General features: G+C 35.8%; 2 protein-coding genes across 2 annotated transcripts in view; both read left to right on the top strand.

Annotated features, from left to right (window-relative positions):
* LOC127865107 (protein RD3-like) overlaps window positions 1–18813 on the top strand; it is a 575560-nt gene that overhangs the window by 36902 nt on the left and 519845 nt on the right. The window lies entirely within an intron of this gene.
* On the top strand, window positions 974–8492 carry LOC127865100 (uncharacterized). Its single transcript, XM_052404997.1, has 2 exons — window positions 974–1285; window positions 7669–8492. Exons 1-2 carry the CDS (start codon window positions 980–982, stop codon window positions 8326–8328), a joined length of 966 nt encoding a protein of 321 aa, XP_052260957.1. The 5' UTR covers window positions 974–979; the 3' UTR covers window positions 8329–8492.

Genomic DNA, 18813 nt, shown 5'->3' with positions numbered 1-18813 from the left:
TTTAAAAAGAATTTTGCTTAATGCTTTCAGAATCTAAAGAATTAAGTTCACTCAAAGTGTTAATGTTTTCATTGAAATCAATATCAGGCACTTGAACCACTATCATCTGACCCGTCATTATCAACCTCTACATTTTCACTATTGTCAAAGTAAAGTTCACCAACTATTTCTAACTCTTCGCGAAAGGCTGGGTCTTGATGGCAGGTTAGCTCAGGCGGAACAGTGCTAGCACATGATAACTGACTGTCTGCACAAGATTAATATTTGACAAAAAAATTTCTACATTTTCTGTAAATGTAAACAAACAAATGTCAAAGAAGGTCACGGCCGCCATTTGTTTTCATTTTCATTTCCGGTTTGTTAAATTGTCAGGTTAAGCATTAATTTTAAAATATTTAAAATCGTTTCAAGTAAAACATTATTTCGTCTCAAAAACAAACACTTATCTTTATCGAATCCCAGTTAAATCCACACCGAAACAATACATTTTTGACGATTATCGATATCGAAATATGTATCGACAATCGTTCAAGTTGTTTTGTTAATTACTGAATGGCCATTCTATACATAAATGGTGACGTCACTACGTTATTGTCAGTAAGACCGGTGTGACACAATGCTGAATGGCATACTAGTACGAATTTAAAAGGGAAATACTCCATATGATAGAAATTGTTGATAGGTCAAAGGCAACCAATTCATTAAGAATTAACATCGTTTAAACATGGGCCAGTTTACATTATTGTTAATTTAATACTATTCGCGCGAAACTTTGACAAACGAGAGTAAATTAATCAAATTTTCGTCGCAAATTGCTTGACGTCATTTCAAATGAGTTTTTCTCAGTATGACGTTTGCCGAATTAGTACCAAAAGTCTCAGAACACGACACACATATCATGACATCATTTGGATCTCTGACGTCATGCGTAATACATGTTGACGTCATTTCCAGTAGTGTTATTTTTCGGTAAACAAATATGGCGATGCTTTTGAAAGCGGTTTGTTTACTTTTATTTATGGTAACCATGCACTGCGAGAATAATATGGTTGACTCGCATAACGTGATCGTGACGAAACGGGAAGTCAAACTCATAAACGGTCTACAGATCCTCATAAAATTCGAGCTCCTCAAGATGCACTTCTCGCTGGAACGCGAACCGATGCAGAGCGTCACGATGGAGTGTCGCAGCCCGGCGATGACTATGGTACAAAAACAGTACCCGTATGCGGAGTACCGCTGGAAACACAACAGCGAGACGTTTCGGTTACAGCCTGTGAGGATGGTAGGTCCGGAGGCTGCATTGATTGGTTGGAAATGCTTAAAAAAATAAATTTGTGACCATTTAATACACGTTACAGAAAATGTAAAGGGCCACAGTGAACACACATATTCTTAACCAATAATTTTATGTTAACGCGAAAGCTGGTTTGATAAGCATTGACATACTGAGCCGGTTTAACAAATCTATAGATTGGAATATTTTGATACCTTTATTTGTTCACTTTTGTAAATCGAATTTTATTTTCTGTCTGGACTCCCCCTTGCGTTAAGATGTCATATCATTACTATGGCGCATCGAGTTGATTAAGACGATTTATGGCTTGCCATTTAAAATATATGTTATTTCTATGTATTTTACTAGTTATTATATTTTCAAAACCCCATCCAATCTTGTTTCTTCCCAATATATTAATGTTCATTTTCATCAGAAGCGTGTGTTCCTAAATATTATATAGTAGTTCGTACATGTGAAACAGTTTCTCGCCTAAACCCGATTTTTAAAACAATATGAGGTGTATTTTTGTTTATCGATACATTAACAACTCTTTACATTTGATACGATTGAAAAATATATATATAATTTGAAGATATATATAATATATATATATACAGACATTTCCGCAGTTTTAATATTTAAATGTATGGTCGCGCATCAAATCTACAAACGTGTTGACTGATTTTTTATGTTTGATTTTTAAATAATCTATCACTATGCGATTAGGTTACTTGTTTTGGATTGTGAATCGGATAGATTCACAAATAGTTCTTTCTTTACATACACAAAGATCAGCGAGTATCATGTTTGAATAGACAATTATTCGATGGAGAGTAAGTTGGTTCCTTTTTCCTATTTCTTTTTTTCCTTATTCGAATAAGGAATAAGGAACTGTTCTTTATTCTGTATTGAAGCTTAACATATTTGATATAGGGTTTTAAAGAAAAATAATTTATACAATTCTTATGTAAATCAAACAAAATAACTCGAATACATTTACTTTATGTATTACATTACATATTCATGTTTTTTCCTCGCGCTTTCATAGAATTTATTGTTAAAACCGAACCGATATTTCTAATTCGAATACCAACTTCACATCCACAAAACCTAAAGCATATGTCATTATTTTATATGTATGTGATAAAAAAATGCAGTCTTGTACATTTCAACATGTTTGTTTTTATTTATAATCCAGTTCTTTTATCGCGCCTGAATAAGGCAAGCCGATTAAGGAACTGGCGTTTTCTTACTTAAACATCAACGAAATTGATCCAAAATTAACCACATATAAATGAGCATCATTATATATAGGTTGTATATTTAAAATACTAATTGTTATACATTTCTATTTAATTTTAAGTAATGACAGTCCAGTTCCTTAATCAGTTTTAATAAGGAATAAGGAACTGATTCCTTATTCAAATCGAATAAGGAACAGGCATGTACTGTCTATAAATTATAAATCAAAATGAACCAACGAGACGAATAAATCAACAAAAATTATTGTAAATGTAGGTTGGGAATAAAAAACAATATGTATTTATTACAGTACATTTCTTTTTAGTATTATTTTGTAATGATTACCATATGCTGTTTTCGCGGCTGAATAAAGAAAGCGACACCAGTTGCAATATCTAAATATATCACTTAAAACCACCGAGAACATTGCAATTGTGTCGGTTCGCCAATGTTGAAGGTCGTCTGATGTAACGTAGGCATCAGAGAGCGAGAAATCGGGCTTTCGGAGATAGAAAATCTATTGAAATAAAATCACCTGATTACAGCTATGGAAGTTTTGGAATTTAATTGATAAAAACCCAATTACAACAGCAACAAAGAAATACAGAGGACTTTCAATGAAACTTTCCGGTCTAGTAAAGGCACCTTGGCCGCTGCTTCCGGTTCAGTATCGCTTTATTGTGACATCAGTGACGTCGCACTGATGACAATGCTGTCCGAAACATTTGCATTCGTCGTGCGCTGAGATTGAAAGTCGGCGAATGTACCGTTGGTCTTCATGAGCGAAAAAAACGCATATTCGCACGAAAAATAATATATAACGCACTTTTACAGCAAGGATGCGCGCTTTTTCGTTTCAAATATAAAATAAAATGCAATATTGAGGCATTTCGATGAAATGTTTCAGACTTCTAGAGGCACTTAGACCGCTTCTTCTGGTGCAGTCTTATTTTTTTGAAGACGTGTTGAATCATTTTGCATTCTTAATCATATCCCTTCGTAACAATGTTTAGTATGAAAACGGAACAAGATATCTAAAACATGTTTAGTTTTCAGCTATCAATTAGTCTTGACCAAACTTCAGGCTCCGATAAGACTTCAAGAACTGTATTTGAGATATTCATAACAAATCTTACACTAAATATCGCCAATGATGACGAATAAAGCTGTGCTATTCTAGAATGATCGGAATTTAAGTATCCGAAATTATGGCCTCTGAATAAGGAATGGCCGTAAAGTTAGGGGGCACACTACAGTTTTTCACAAATCGGCTACTGGCTGCCGGGGTGGGGGCACTGTCCGTCCTCACAGCTGACATAACGTCTACACCTGAAATCATACAAAACATATCTTCAGTATTGTTGGAGGTATGTCTTCCAAAAAATACATGGATAGCAATGGTGCACCCACTTGCTCTATTTTTATCATGGAAAATCCGCCAATTTGGGGGTCTGTCACCTGTTTTCGCGGCAATTTCTGTGATTTTCAACACAAATTTACCACTAAACTGCAATTACCAGTCCATAAAACACTGTCTGTTTTACTGCATTCATTTACCAGATATTTGACCGACACCAAAGGATCCTAGGGTCATCCACTTGGTTTTTCACAGAAATTCAGATAAGTGGAGGCACCTTTATTATTCATGCAAAGTTAGCCTTCGGAGCTAGAAACCAGCATGTACGTATTTCATGACCTTGGCGGCCCAGCAGAGACACTGGCTTTGCACTGGACACATTTTCGAAATCACTAAGCATGCATTCCAGACCACCACCACTCAAATCTGATACTTTAAACTTGTAAGACACTATTATTGCTGCTCAGTTTCATTGTATCCATATTTGTTAGAAATTTCTCCCCTGCCATTTCGACACTTAGGACTAAAAACTGTTTAGTGCTACTTTAGTTCCTCATTCCGAAGCCTGTATTTCGGACAATCACTTTCGGATATGTTATATTTTAAATGGTGTGTGGGTTACTTAAGCATGATTATGTTATATGGACTGTACTCTGTCACATTTCTATTAATATTCTATGTGACGATACACGCTGAAAACAAGTATTATGAAGACGATAATAAGGAAATGGTTTTACCTTATTGAAACATAGATTGAAATTAACCAATTTATCTTTAATGTCGATGAAAATGATGGTTTATGTAGATTCGAAGTCAAATATATTTATTGCAAAATATTTCTACCTAGTGTTATTAAATAATAACACAGTCTCTTATTCAGTGCGAATAAGGAATAAGGAACTGGTTCCTTATTCCTTATTCCAATTTTAATAAGGAACTGGCATTTTCATAATAAACAAAATATTAAAATAAACCAAAGAGACCAATAAATCAATGACAATCATTGTCATTATAGTTTAGGTATCAAAAACATTCAATGCATTATATCTCTACTCAATTTCATTTAATAATAACCCAGTCCTTATTCGGACTGAAAAAATATAAGGAACTGGTTCCCTATTCCATAGTGAAATCGAATAAGGAACTGGCATTTTCATACTAAACAAAATATTAACATGAACCAAAGAGACCAATAAATCAATGAAAATAATTGTTAATGTACGTTGGGTATGTAAAACATTAATTGCAGTACAAATCTAATAAGTTAGCTAGTTCCTTATTCGGATCGAAAAAGAAATGGGGAACTGGTTCCTTATTCCTTTTTCCAATCGAATGCGGAACGGCCATTTTCTTTCACTCACACACACATAAAATGAACCGAAGAGATCAATATATAAATGAAAATTATTTGACATCTTGGTTAGGTATCAAACAGAAATATTGTTGTACATTTCTAAACTTTTTTTTGCGTCATGATAACCAGTTTTTTTCGTGGAAAATAGTAACCAGATGGACTAATTTCGGAACAAATAGTCAAATAATAGTCACTGATTACCACTAAGAACAGCGCTATTTTGTCGTTAATCACGATCTTTAATCTGGTGGCAATGTTGAAGATCGCCGGATGTAACGTTGGCATCCAAGATGAAAAGACGCGTTTTCGGAGATAGAAAATATATTTTAATAAAAGCACTCAAGTAAAGCTCGCATGCGCATGTGCTTTTTAATTGAAAAAAATAATAATACGGAGGCATCTCTGTGAACTTTCCAGATTTCTAGAGGCCCCTGAGCCGCTGCTTCCGGTTTAGTCTCGCCTTATGGTGACTTCAGTGACGTCGCACTTACGAGAACGCTGTCCGAAATATTGGCATTCGGTACAAATACAGAGCGGAACTGTTGCGATAAGATCGGCGTCAGACTGTTTTCCATAGAAGCCATCGCCGTTTAGTAGACCCCCCCCCCCCAGTCAATAGCCGTGTGTCGAGGTATAAGGTCGCCGGATATACCGCTGGTCTGCATGAGCGAGAAAGGGCAATTTCGCACTTAAACAATTCTATGAAGAAAACAAACTTTTACAGCTGGTATGCGCGGATACGATTATATTATAAAATAAAATATCGATGCATCTCGATTAAACTTTAAAATCTACTTGAGGCACCTAGACCGCTGCTTCCGATCCAGTCTTGCTATCATGTTGACGAATTGAAATCGTTTTGCATTCTTAATCATATCTTTTATTAGCTGTTTAGGTATAAGAACATTATGGGCGAGCAAAACATGACTAGTATTCAGCTATCAGATTGTCTTCTCCAGATGTGTGGGTCACAAAACACTTCAAATATAACAAAAATCCTACATTAAAAATATCCAATAATAACCAATATATATCTGCGATAGTCTAGAATGGTCCGAATTTAAATATCCGAAATGATGGCCTCTGAATAAGGAATAAGCGTAAAGTTAGTTCCTTATTCGGAAGCCTGTATTTTGGACAATAACTTTCGGATATGTTATATTTAATATGAAGTTTGGGTATTAAAGCATGATTATGTTACATTGACGTATTATGTCGCATTTATTTTATATTCTATTCGACGATACACGCTGGAAACAGTATTATGAAGACGATAATAAGGAAATGGTATTGCCTTACTCAAACAAAAATTAAAATTAACCAAAGAATACTAAATGTCAATGAAAATCATTGTATATGTATGTTTTAAGTTAAAAATATGTATTACAATATAGTTTTACCTAGTTGTTTTAAATAATAATACAGTTCCTTATTCAGTGTGAATAAGGAATAAGGAACTGGTTCCTTATTCCTTATTCAAATCGAATAAGGAACTTGCATGTTCATACTAAACAACCTATGCAACTGAACCAAAGAAACCAATAAATCAATTAAAATCATTGTAAATTTAGGTTGGGTATCAAAAACATTAATTGCAGTACATGTCTACTAATTTTAATTTAATGATAACGTAGTTCCTTATTCGGATTGATAAAGGATTAAGGAACTGGTTCCTTATTCAAATCGAATAAGGAACTGGCATTTTCATATATATATAATTTGTTCATTTCTATGCGGTTAACTTTGAAAAATTTATTTGATGTTTAAGGAAGAAAATGCCAGTTCCTTTTTCCTTATTCAGCCGCGAATAAGGAACTGGATTATAAATAAAAACAAACATTTCTTAAATGTACAACCTTTATATCACATACATGTAAAATAATAGTATATGCTTTAGGTTTTGTTGATGCGAAGTTAGTATTCGAATGAGAAAATATCGGTTCGGTTTAAACAAGAAATCCTATGCAAGCGCGAAGAAGAAACACGAATATGTAAACGTAATACATAAAGTCAATGTATTTGAGTTATTATGTTTTGATTTACTTCAGAAATGTTTGCATTATTATTCTTTAAAACCCTATAATAAATTTGTTACGCGTGAATAAGGAATAAGGAACTAGGAAAAAGGAACCAACTTACTCTCCATAATTATTCGTGGTGTAGTGGATATGGTGTTAGCATAACGACACGGAGGTCACGGGTTCGATCCCCACAGTGGGAGCGTTCTTTCGATCTTCCCCATAGACACCAAGCACTGGTTCTGTGTCACAGGAAACGTACTCGAGGGCGTTTCAATAAAGATTGGGCTTTCGATGCAATCTAGGTTAAATAAATAGTTTTACACTAATTGTAAAATATTAGAGCATTTATTTTGAGCTAGATTATGAATGAGCACTTGATATAGAATATTCACAAAATATATTCTTCAATTATTAGATATACACCCGTGAGGAGCTAACTATCAACAATCTGGTTCCCAAAGATAGTGGCGCGTATACCTGTGCGATGGAGCCAAAATCCGGCCAGCACGTGGTGGTCGTCATTTACGCTCTTACAGTCGGCAGTCTCACGCAAGAGGTTTTCGAGAACGACGACATGGTGCTCGACGGCTACACGAAAGAGTTCGGAAAACTGTTCCCGAAATCTATCCGATACTGGTACAATCCGAATGGGCAACGGGTGTATGACAAACATGCATTGGAGAGCCGGGAGACCGTCCCTAGAGCTGGCAAGGCGATGGCCGGAAACTGGACCTGCATTGTGGAGGACAAGGATGTCCCGCGTAAGTGGACAACGGTGCGGGTGCACGTGGTCATCAAACCAGTCCCGCCGATATCCGTAAGAGCGCGGATTTACGTGAAAACCCACCGGAACGAATCTATTGCTATTGCCACGTGCGCAATATTTGTGTTTGTAATGATGACATACTGTGTTCTGAAGCTGCTAAAAAGAAAACAGAAGCGGGTTCAGGAGGAGATGGAGAATATGAAATCGGTTCTTGGACTGAAAAACAAGGACACAAAAGATTTTGATGAGAATATTGATGACGTCACGCCGCTAATTGCTAATAACAAGACAAACAAGTGTAATACTTGAATTTTATAAGTTGTGTGTTGTCCTAAGAGTAAATGAACATACTGATAAGGTAATGTGATGAAATCACAAGTGACTGTACGACTTTAACGAAAGTTATTACGTAAATCCACTCACTAATATTGTTGGATATCAGTTTGCTATTAAAATAATGTGATACGCAGTTATGTAAGTATTTTAAGTCTTAAACATATTTTTATGCCCCCCTTCGAAGAAGAGGGGGTATATTGCTTTGCTCATGTCGGTCTGTCGGTCTGTCGGTCTGTCGGTCCGTCCACCAGGTGGTTGTCAGACGATAACTCAAGAACGCTTGGGCCTAGGATCATGAAACTTCATAGGTACATTGATCATGACTCGCAGATGACCCCTATTGATTTTGAGGTCACTAGGTCAAAGGTCAAGGTCACGGTGACCCGAAATAGTAAAATGGTTTCCGGATGATAACTCAAGAACGCTTAGGCCTAGGATCATGAAACTTGATAGGTAGATTGATCATGACTTGCAGATGACTCCTATTGATTTTCAGGTCACTAGGTCAAAGGTCAAGGTTACAGTAACCCGAAATAGTAAAATGGTTTCCGGATGATAACTCAAGAACGCTTAGGTCTAGGATCATGAAACTTGATAGGTAGATTGATCAGGACTTGCAGATGACCCCTATTGATTTTGAGGTCACTAGGTCAAAGGTCAAGGTCACAGTGACCCGAAATAGCAAAATGGTTTCCGGATGATAACTCAAGAACGCTTAGGCCTAGGATCATGAAACTTGATAGGTAGATTGATCATGACTCGCAGATGACCCCTATTGATTTTCAGGTCACTAGGTCAAAGGTCAAGGTCATTATGACCCGAAATAGTATAATGGTTTCCGGATGATAACTGAAGAACGCTTATTCCTAGGATCATGAAACTTGATATGTAGATTGATCATGACTCGCAGATGACACCTATTGATTTTCAGGTCACTAGGTCAAAGGTCAAGGTCACGGTGACCCGAAATAGTAAATGGTGTCCGGATGATAACTCAAGAACGCTTATGGCTAGGATCATGAAACTTCATAGGTACATTGATCATGACTGGCGGATGACCCCTATTGATTTTCAGGTCACTAGGTCAAAGGTCAAGGTCACAGTGACAAAAACATATTCACACAATGGCTCTCACTACAACGGAGAGCCCATATGGGGGGCATGCATGTTTTACAAACAGCCCTTGTTTGTTTCAGATAATTACACTGTAGTACATGCATAATAGTAGTACACTCTGCATTACTGTGGCAAAGTATATCGCGCTTTGACTTTGCTCCAATTGCTACATGCATGCATATAACACTTAGAGATAAGGAAAACATGTAATACATATGTTAATGATGAAAGCATATTAACTATCATACAGCTGTTTAATTGTTATTTAAGCATTTAGTAATGCTTGCAATATTTTTCGGCATAGCTGAATAACCCATATTTTGAACTTTTTCGACCTTTATAATTGTCAAAAAAATCCTTGAGGAAATGTTCCACTTATGGGCCCGAATGAATACATCCATTGGGGTTTGGTACTTGTGAAAAATACCAAATGTGCGCGAGATATAAAACGTGCAATCTACGTAATGCCGACTTATTTATATTAAAAAAAAATTCAATCTGTTTTGCGAAGAGTAACGGAAAATAATTTTTTATTTTGCATGGGCTAATTTGAACACTACATGGTTGCGCAATTGCGTTTTACAACGCTGTAAACTGCGTGTTCAGCGTGAAACTAATACTTATTATACATGAGCCGGTAATCATGTGATATAAAAGATGGCGACGTCCATGTCGATACATTATTTATGTCGTATTAAAATTCGCTTTATATCTCGACATAACTCGCTGCGAATTTTCTTAGTGGAGCTTTAATTAGGTCATCCCGATAAGGAATTTCGCAGTCGGTTCTCAGAGTGTTGAGTGTTATATAAATGTGTCCTGGGTCTTGTGGTGGTGATCTGTGGATGGTTATGTATAGTATGTAGTTGTTGTGCATTTTTCTGGAGCGGAAGTGGAATGGTTTGTCAGTTGCTCGCGTCCGTCTGTCAGTCGTGGACGGCAGCATCTCGTCCCAGTTCCCAGAGAGCAGAAACCTAAATATGACCCTTCTTCCCCCTAGGGGGATTTTTTAAGGTTAAGTTTTTCTTTAGTCTCTAGGTAAGTGGCATTCCCTGACAAAAGTTTTCAAAATTCTGTTGGGGCTTTATAGAGTTATGAGACTTTGCGATGCGTACCCCTTATTTTGCCTGTTTACTCTTTTCATTTATCTATTATGCTTCTATTATTTTCTTTTTCAGCAATTTTCTTGTTCAAAATCTGTAACAGCCTATTCTATCCAATTAAGACACTGTATATGAGATATCTACTTACATAGTTTATCTTGGGTGCACAAAAACGTAAATATGAACTATTTTATAGAAAACATTACTTCCATTTGTTTGGATTCTACTTTTTATTCAAATTGTGTTTTTGGATAATTTATTCAGACGAACTTTTTTGGAGTTTAAAATGTCATGATGAGGTAAGAGAAATTTATTTCCTAATTATTTAATCAGTTTTTGGTTAGTTATAAACACACTAAAGTTTTTGTCGGAAATGAGTGTTAATTTGGCGGAAATTTGTTTTCATATTGCAGGAAATGTACTTTTTATTACGGCTTTCTATTTATGCTATTGTTAATGTAGAAAACAGAAAACAAATTATGTACCGGGCAAGGGAGAAACAAAGGCTTTTGAACTTGCTGCATCGGACGAAGGACGACTTTTGTTTAAAGTGCATTGATACTACGCAGATATATTCAGTAATCTTACAAGAAATCATATTCTATGCCATGTTTGACCCCAGCAATACTTTAAGGGTTACGGCATCCTCTTACATAGGTTTTCAACTTCTTTGTGTATAATAAATGCGCCAAGTCAAACATGGCATTTAAGGCAAATCGTGTTCGCACCAAAGTTCAACGATATGCAAAGTCCTTTCCTAAAGATTTATTTTATACAGTTAGCATAAATTTGAGCCAACCTTAGTAATTCTGACACAACATTGCTACTACAATAAAAACGTTGAATTTCTCAATAACGCTCCGCTAGCCGTTTGCAAAATGTGTGTCTCAGTTTGACATTTTCTATGTCAGTTTTAAGCTATATTGAATTTGCATGCGCCGTTCCATAGTTAAAGTACGGGGGGTAGAGTACACGCGAACGTATAATTGTCATCACGCATAGTTTGCCCTTGTGTCGTCTGCTGTCGTTAGGTGAATCGGAATACTTCGGATTTATACATTTAACAATGTATATCTACGTAGTCGGCCGAGGCTATCCAACTGCCGCGCGTGCTTTCGTGTGAGCACTGTTTAACGTTTCCGTCAAATCGTTCTTTATATTTTATGTTTGAATGAAAGAAAGATCGAGAGAAAGATTCCTATTGGGTTGTTCGTTCACCCTTTTCTTCCTTCCCCGCTAAATTCCTTCGTCCCACACAACCCTTGAGAACTTTCACAAGGTAGGAAGGTTAGAGATCTAGTGCTCTTTATAATAAATAAAAAGGATAGTTATAATTATTAATTAATCGGACACTGTGGTAAGCAATTATATATTATTCTTTATATTATTAATGTATATGTATTGTTTTCCGCAGCGCGTTCCGTTAAGTTTGTGATATTGATATGTGTAATCTTTGTATTGTGTGTTAATGTTTGATTGTTTTTATAGATTTAAAAATAGATGTTATATCTTTGTAGGCCCGTTTTATACGGTTCAAACAATATAATTCAATATAATTACGAACCTATGCCAGGACTTTGTTGCCCTTATAAAGCACCCCTGTGATATGTGCCATGGGACTCAGGGGATATAGAGGATAAAAATGGGTCTACAAAATTCCCCCATGGGAGGGGGGTGGGACAAAAGTGTTCTTGGCTCAAGGCTCAAGTACAACCTAGCCAGCTAGCAGCAGACTTCACTTTATGCTTATCACGCTTGTGTAAGTATAATACAGCTTGCAGCTTACTTCAACGTATGTTAATCACGCTTATATAAGTATGACCCAGCTAGCAGCAGACTTCGCCTTATGCGAATCTCTCTTGTGCAGGCGTACTTCAGCTAGCAGCAAACTTCACCTTATGCTAATCACGCTTGTGAAGGTGTGCTCCAGCTAGCAGCAAACTTCACTTTATGCTAATCACGCTTGTGTAAGTATAACCCAGCTAGCAGCAAACTTCACCTTATGCTAATCACACTTGTGTAAGTATAACCCAACTAGCAGCAGACTTCACCTTATGCTTATCACGGTTGTGTAGGTGTACTCCAGCTAGCAGCAGACTTCACCTAATGCTTATCACACTTGTGTTAGTTTAACCCAGCTAGCAGCAGACTTCACCTTATGCTTATCACGCTTGTGGTAGTATAATCCAGCTTGCAACTGACTTGACCTTATGCTAATCACGAACGTGTATTACCCCGCTAGCAGCAGACTTCACTTTATGCTAATCACGCTTGTGTAAGTATAACCCAGCTAGCAGCAGACTTCACTTTATGATAATCACGCTTGTGCAAGTATAACCCAGCTAGCAGCACACATGACTTTATGCTTATCACTATTGTGTAAGTATAACCCAGCTAGCATCAGACTTCACCTTATGCTTATCACGCTTGTGTAAGTATAATCATGCTAGCAGCAAACATGACTATGCTTATCACTATTGTGTAAGTTTAACCCAGCTAGCAGCAGACTTCACCTTATGCCAATCACGCTTGTGTAAGTTTCATCCAGCTAGCAGCAGACTTCACCTTATGCTGATCACGCTTGTGTAAGTTTTATCCAGCTAGCAGCAGACTTCAAGCTATGCTAATCACGCTAGTGTAAGTATAACCCATCTAAACTTAGACTTCACCTTATGCTCATTACGCATGTGTAAGTATAATTCAGTTAAAAACATACTGCACCTTATGCTAATCACGCTTGTGTACATATTATCCAGCTTGCAACTTACTTCATCATATGTAAGTCACGTTATTGCAGTTAACTGTTTAATTATTGTAACTGCAAATTAATTTGAAATATATTTTATGCAATATAATTTGACGCAGTTGACAATAGATAACTGTGTCAATGTATTCGCCAAAGGTCTTTAATTAATATTAATTGCTCATGCAATATATATTTTGCACTGTGTAATCGTATTTAATTCAGCGCAGCACATTGCCTACCCGCACCGGGAATATGTCAATATTGGCATATGCAACTACTGAGATCCTTCATATGGGAGTCAGTGTCGGGTTTACCGAAGGTTTTGATTTATTTGACTGCCTCGCGGAACTCTTACGTAACTGTTGAAAAGCGCTGCTTGATATGATAGTTAGACATACGGACTTTCTAAACTAATTAAAGTACTGAGAGTACTGGTGTGACGATGCTTTTGAAGAGGATTGATATAAAAGCTTCTATTTAAGTTTATCTACATCACCACAATTGTGTATGTGGTTACGAAAATTTTGGGTAGGAAAAAATAGGTACGAAAATTTTGGGTATAAAAATTATGCCCCAAAAAACATTAAGTACGTTAAAAGATTTGGTTACGAAAAAAATTTGGGTAGGAAAAAAATTGGGTACGAAAAAAAATTTGGTTACGAGCAAAAATTTGGGTACGAAAAAAAATTGGGTACGAAAATAATTGGGTACGATAAATGTAGGGTACGAAAAAAAAAAGGGGATACGGGGAAGAAGTACCCGTGGGGAACTTGATCCTTTCAGCGAAACTGGGAGGCGGGTTACATTCTCGATCAAATACAACAAGAAATATCTTTAAAAAGGTATTCGACGTGTATTTTCTGTACTACTTATATAAAAAATCTGTCTGTTACAGTAAAACGTGTGTGGGTTATAACATTACGTTTCAGCATATAAATTCAAAACTTGACATGCTCTTTAATTACACCATGCTCTTTAATTTCACATGTATATCATACCAAACTTAATATTTCGTGGTTTCCTTTCCTAAGTTAATGATGCTATGTGTACAGACGTGATTTCACAATCCCATGTGCATGAACATATACTTTTTCTCTTTTGATTATTTTTCTTTTTCTCTAATTCACTAAGCTTAGGCATGTTTATTCGTTACGTACGGCAATAATTCCATGATGATTCCCGATCGAAAGTGGGTATGAGCACATAGTCGTAAGAGCACTTGAATACGTGAGTTCGCCCATGAACACATGGTAAGGTTAACTAAATCGCCGCGATATGACCTAATATGTGTTTAAAACAGCAAACAATATCCAACAAACGAATGAACTGTCAAACATAGTATGTGCACTGATGTGGCTCTGTAATTTATGTTTGAAAAGTTTATTAAATATGCAAAATGAGAAAGCACGCAGAAGAGCGAGTATCACAGAAATGAGATCGCTATTATGCTGTATATATACCATAGTCGCTACAACGTTTACAATTGGCAGGTTCGAAATAATTCGTTTTCTTTACACTCATGATCGCGTTGAAAGTTAATTATACACGTTTTTATTCGCAATTTATTTACTTAATCACGACAAATGTCAAATACAATACAGAACATGCATAGTTGTTTCATTGATCTATAAACATATAATGGATTGAATATAACTGATTTAAAATTAACGTTTTCAAACTATTATTAAATCTATTCCCAGAATATGCTGTCCTATTTATAGCTGAGCTTCCTATACCTTTATCAATGATAATCAGCGAGGTATGCCGATTAGAAAAATCGAGCTATCTCAATCGGACTGGCTCGGTCTTTTACATAGGTTGCCATTGTGAAGAATTTTTGCATGATATGATAACTTAGACGATGCTTCGCAGCATCGTCAAAAATGACTAATGAAACTTTAGTATTACACAATTGTTTGAGAAGTGAAATGAAAAACTCATCTAGCAATAATAATTTTCAACATTTTCATTTGATTTTTACGAAAGAACGTGATGCACAGGAAATGTGCAAAATGTCACGTACATGATAACCGTACCTACAACATGGGGCTTAGTTGCCAAACAGTTCTTGAGAGATTTATCGGCAGAGATGCAACTTACTTGATGATACAAATCCCGAGGAACAACTTTAGAACGTTTGATACCCCTCTTTGATTATTTTTATTCGATCGGATGCGACGTTTTCCATATCGGGGTACTTCATTTCTGCATTCGTTCATGTTCGTCTTCATTGCTCATGTTATAAAGTTTGAAACTAAGATATCTTAACGAGTTTCAAATAAAACAACTTATTCAGACTAGAAATTAAGAGGACTACAGACTCAAGTAAGCTTTGGAGCCAGACGTAGCAGCCGTGTGATTCAAAGCTCTTGGAAATACTTTGACGTGGCATAAGTTCATTGTCGTGGATATTGAAGGCATGTATTGTTTTAAAATATAAACGATATAATTACTCTAGCTTCACCGCCAGTAGAAAACAGTAACGAATACATGGTTAAAATTTAAGGCATTTAAATTTATGTAAACATTAAAACTTGAATAAAAGGCGTGACGCATTTTAAAAGTCACCACTACCAACTCCGCCTACGCCACCGCCACCGCCGCCGCAGCCACCACCACCACCACCACATTTAAAAGTCGCCATTAACTACGCTGGAAATGGAACAGGAAGTTTGATTAGAAGAAAACAAAATCAGGTAAATTTGTTAATAGTTTTGAAAAAAATAAAAACAGCACAGTATACTAGCTTATAAGTCATATTTATTATTACAAATCTGTGGCTTACATAATTTCTAATGCATTAATTATGATAGATGAAATGATTTTATATAATAATTTGCTCTGTGTATATCTTTATAAATATATAGTTTAAGTACCAGCCTTTATATTTAACTGTTAATGCAAATAATGCGTATTAAATGTGATTTTATTTCTGTCAGCAAGTTAAAGTTACTGTTTGTGCAAGGGTTCTTCATTTTAGATTAGAAACGTGTATTTTCGATTTTCATTTTTATGAAATTGATTTTTACAATTATTAATTAGTTGTAATATTTAACGAGGAAAAACTAGAACAGTGACACAATATTATGGCGTCTATGAAGTAATCTTGGCAGATTTGTTTGGCACTTTCACTAATTCTGTTAACGAACTTTCTGAACCCAGTTTGTTCAGTTGTGAGCTTAATTTGACAAATCCTTGTTAGGATGTGTAAAAATGTGTAAAAAAACAACAGAAAAGGGAACAATTCTAGTAGTGGTTAGCCAGTAGATTTACCTGCCGGGGATGGGGGGGCGCAAATTAAGAGGTTTACGTCTTCACACAACTAAGCACAAAACACAACTCGTTTTGCATTGCGATCAGTTTATTGACAACACACATCTACGAATATTGCATATTCGTATCATATAACAATCAAGTACAATCGTAGTACAAACTTGACAGGACAATTTTCGATCTATAAATTATATAACAAAGTATAACTATAATTTGTATACATCACTTCTATTATTGTGTCCTTAATTGGTGTTTTCAAGGCCAGGGTAAAAACCAGAGATAAAAATTCATCAGAAGCACAATGTAAAATAACTCTGGAAAACTGTACCTGAAAACAACCAATATTAACATGTAACTGAACATTATGCAACACAAACATAACGTGTCATTTGAGCCAACTTACTGCGGTTCGAATTTAAAAAAGTAAAAGTTTACTGATCGAAGTCTAGCGTAGAACTAACCAAACAATGAACACCCCGTGCAAATTCCCGCCTATGTCCACCTGAGTGACCATCACTCACGTGACAACCACACGCATGAACGAACCGCACATATACCTGTTTTGTGCGGTGCGTTATGTTTAGACATACGTTCTGTGCTATACTCCGTAACGCACAGAACTGAAAAGTCTTCACACAACTAAGCACAAAACACAACTCGTTTTGCATTAGGCAAGACTTGCGATAGAACAAAAACAAAGGATAGTAAGGTTTTAAATTCGAACCGCAAATCAATTATAATTTCAATTGTATAGTGATAAAAAGCCATTTTCTAGAGAACCATCAATGTACCCAGCTTTAGCCCTATCAGACTTTCATCGATCATGTCGCGTCAAACATCTCTCAAACAAGCCCTCGGCGTTAGCTGGTCTAAATAATTACATATGTATAACCAATAACTGGTTTGAACGAAAAAAACATTTGATTCATTTGACCGATTTGCTAATTACATATTTGTTAATAAAACACCATATGGGAAGTTGTAGTTGTACATTTTGCAATTATAATATCCGAACCATTCGTGTACATGCCAGTATTATAATGGCGTACATAAATAACAAAGTGATCAGATTTCAATTGTAGGTCATTACAATGAAACTCACTTAATTTGTTAATATGCATGATACATGTAAATGCATAACCTAAAAATGATCAATCAATGAAAACTGTGAAATCTCCTTATATCAAACACAATGTTTGTATCATCTCTTATGAAAGTACATGTACATGATGCATCTTTCTTGTGAGATGGTTTGAAACACACACGCTTTGAAGCTTCTTATAATAGTTTGTTAAATCTTCCTTTGGATCATGTACACTATTAATAGAATGGATCCATTTAATACTGTAAAACACAGATGTAAAAACGTTATTAGATTTCCTCGATCCATCAATTGAGCCATGTACATTACTACTGATATATGTAAGGCTGGCATGGCGACTACATTTTCTTCGCAGTACATTAAGAATTCTTTTCTTCACCGTATTGTCTGCTCTTGATTGTTCTAAGTATTCTGTCCGCCATCTAATCTCTTCGAAGCCCATGCAAGCCCGATCCCTCTAATCGCTCCTTCAGAGTACCTCTCAAAACATTTCCTGTCAAACATATGTACTATACATTAATAACTGTATTGTGATATGCATCTTAACGCTATCTTATTTAATGATAATCTAGTGTTACCAAAACAACCTGCAATCATACAGTCTCTACCAAACTTTTTGCAATATTTCACAATATCTCTAAAATGTCCGTATGCCGAATCAACATTAGCCAATAAGGCGAACTGCCCCTTTTTGAGACAACAAGGATGCATTTTGCTTTCTCCGATATCATCTTATTGATACAGATTGATACTAACGTAGTTTCTGAACTAACCAGTTTACATTGTTTCCCCATATTGAACTAAGGCACCCACTGTCTCTTTTATTTGAATCCAGTATCGCGAATTAAAATTTCTGCATTTAATGTTTACATGCGATGCAAATCTATCAACTGCATGATTTGCATATGGGCATCTAATGCTATACCATAGCATTATTTTATCCGCCAATCGTTGTGGAATCTATTCCGGATATAATGCTATATTATTTTTGTATCACAACATATTTAAATCTAAAGCTATTTCTTTTGACTACCATTCAGTAATATAGATTTTACATTTTATTGTCTGAATACACTTTGATGTACGAATTTAGCAAAGCATTTAAAACATTTCATATA

This window comes from Dreissena polymorpha, chromosome 1 (genome assembly GCF_020536995.1).
Source record: "Dreissena polymorpha isolate Duluth1 chromosome 1, UMN_Dpol_1.0, whole genome shotgun sequence".
Taxonomy (NCBI): domain Eukaryota; kingdom Metazoa; phylum Mollusca; class Bivalvia; order Myida; family Dreissenidae; genus Dreissena; species Dreissena polymorpha.
Note: the sequence above shows the minus strand (reverse complement) of the source record. Positions and strands in the feature narration are given on the sequence as shown.

Coding starts and splice junctions, on each gene's coding strand:
- LOC127865100 (XM_052404997.1), top strand. CDS start 980: ATGGCGATGCTTTTGAAAGCGGTTTGTTTACTTTTATTTATGGTAACC. Junction 1,286..7,668: donor GGTTACAGCCTGTGAGGATG/GTAGGTCCGGAG, acceptor TTCAATTATTAG/ATATACACCCGTGAGGAGCT.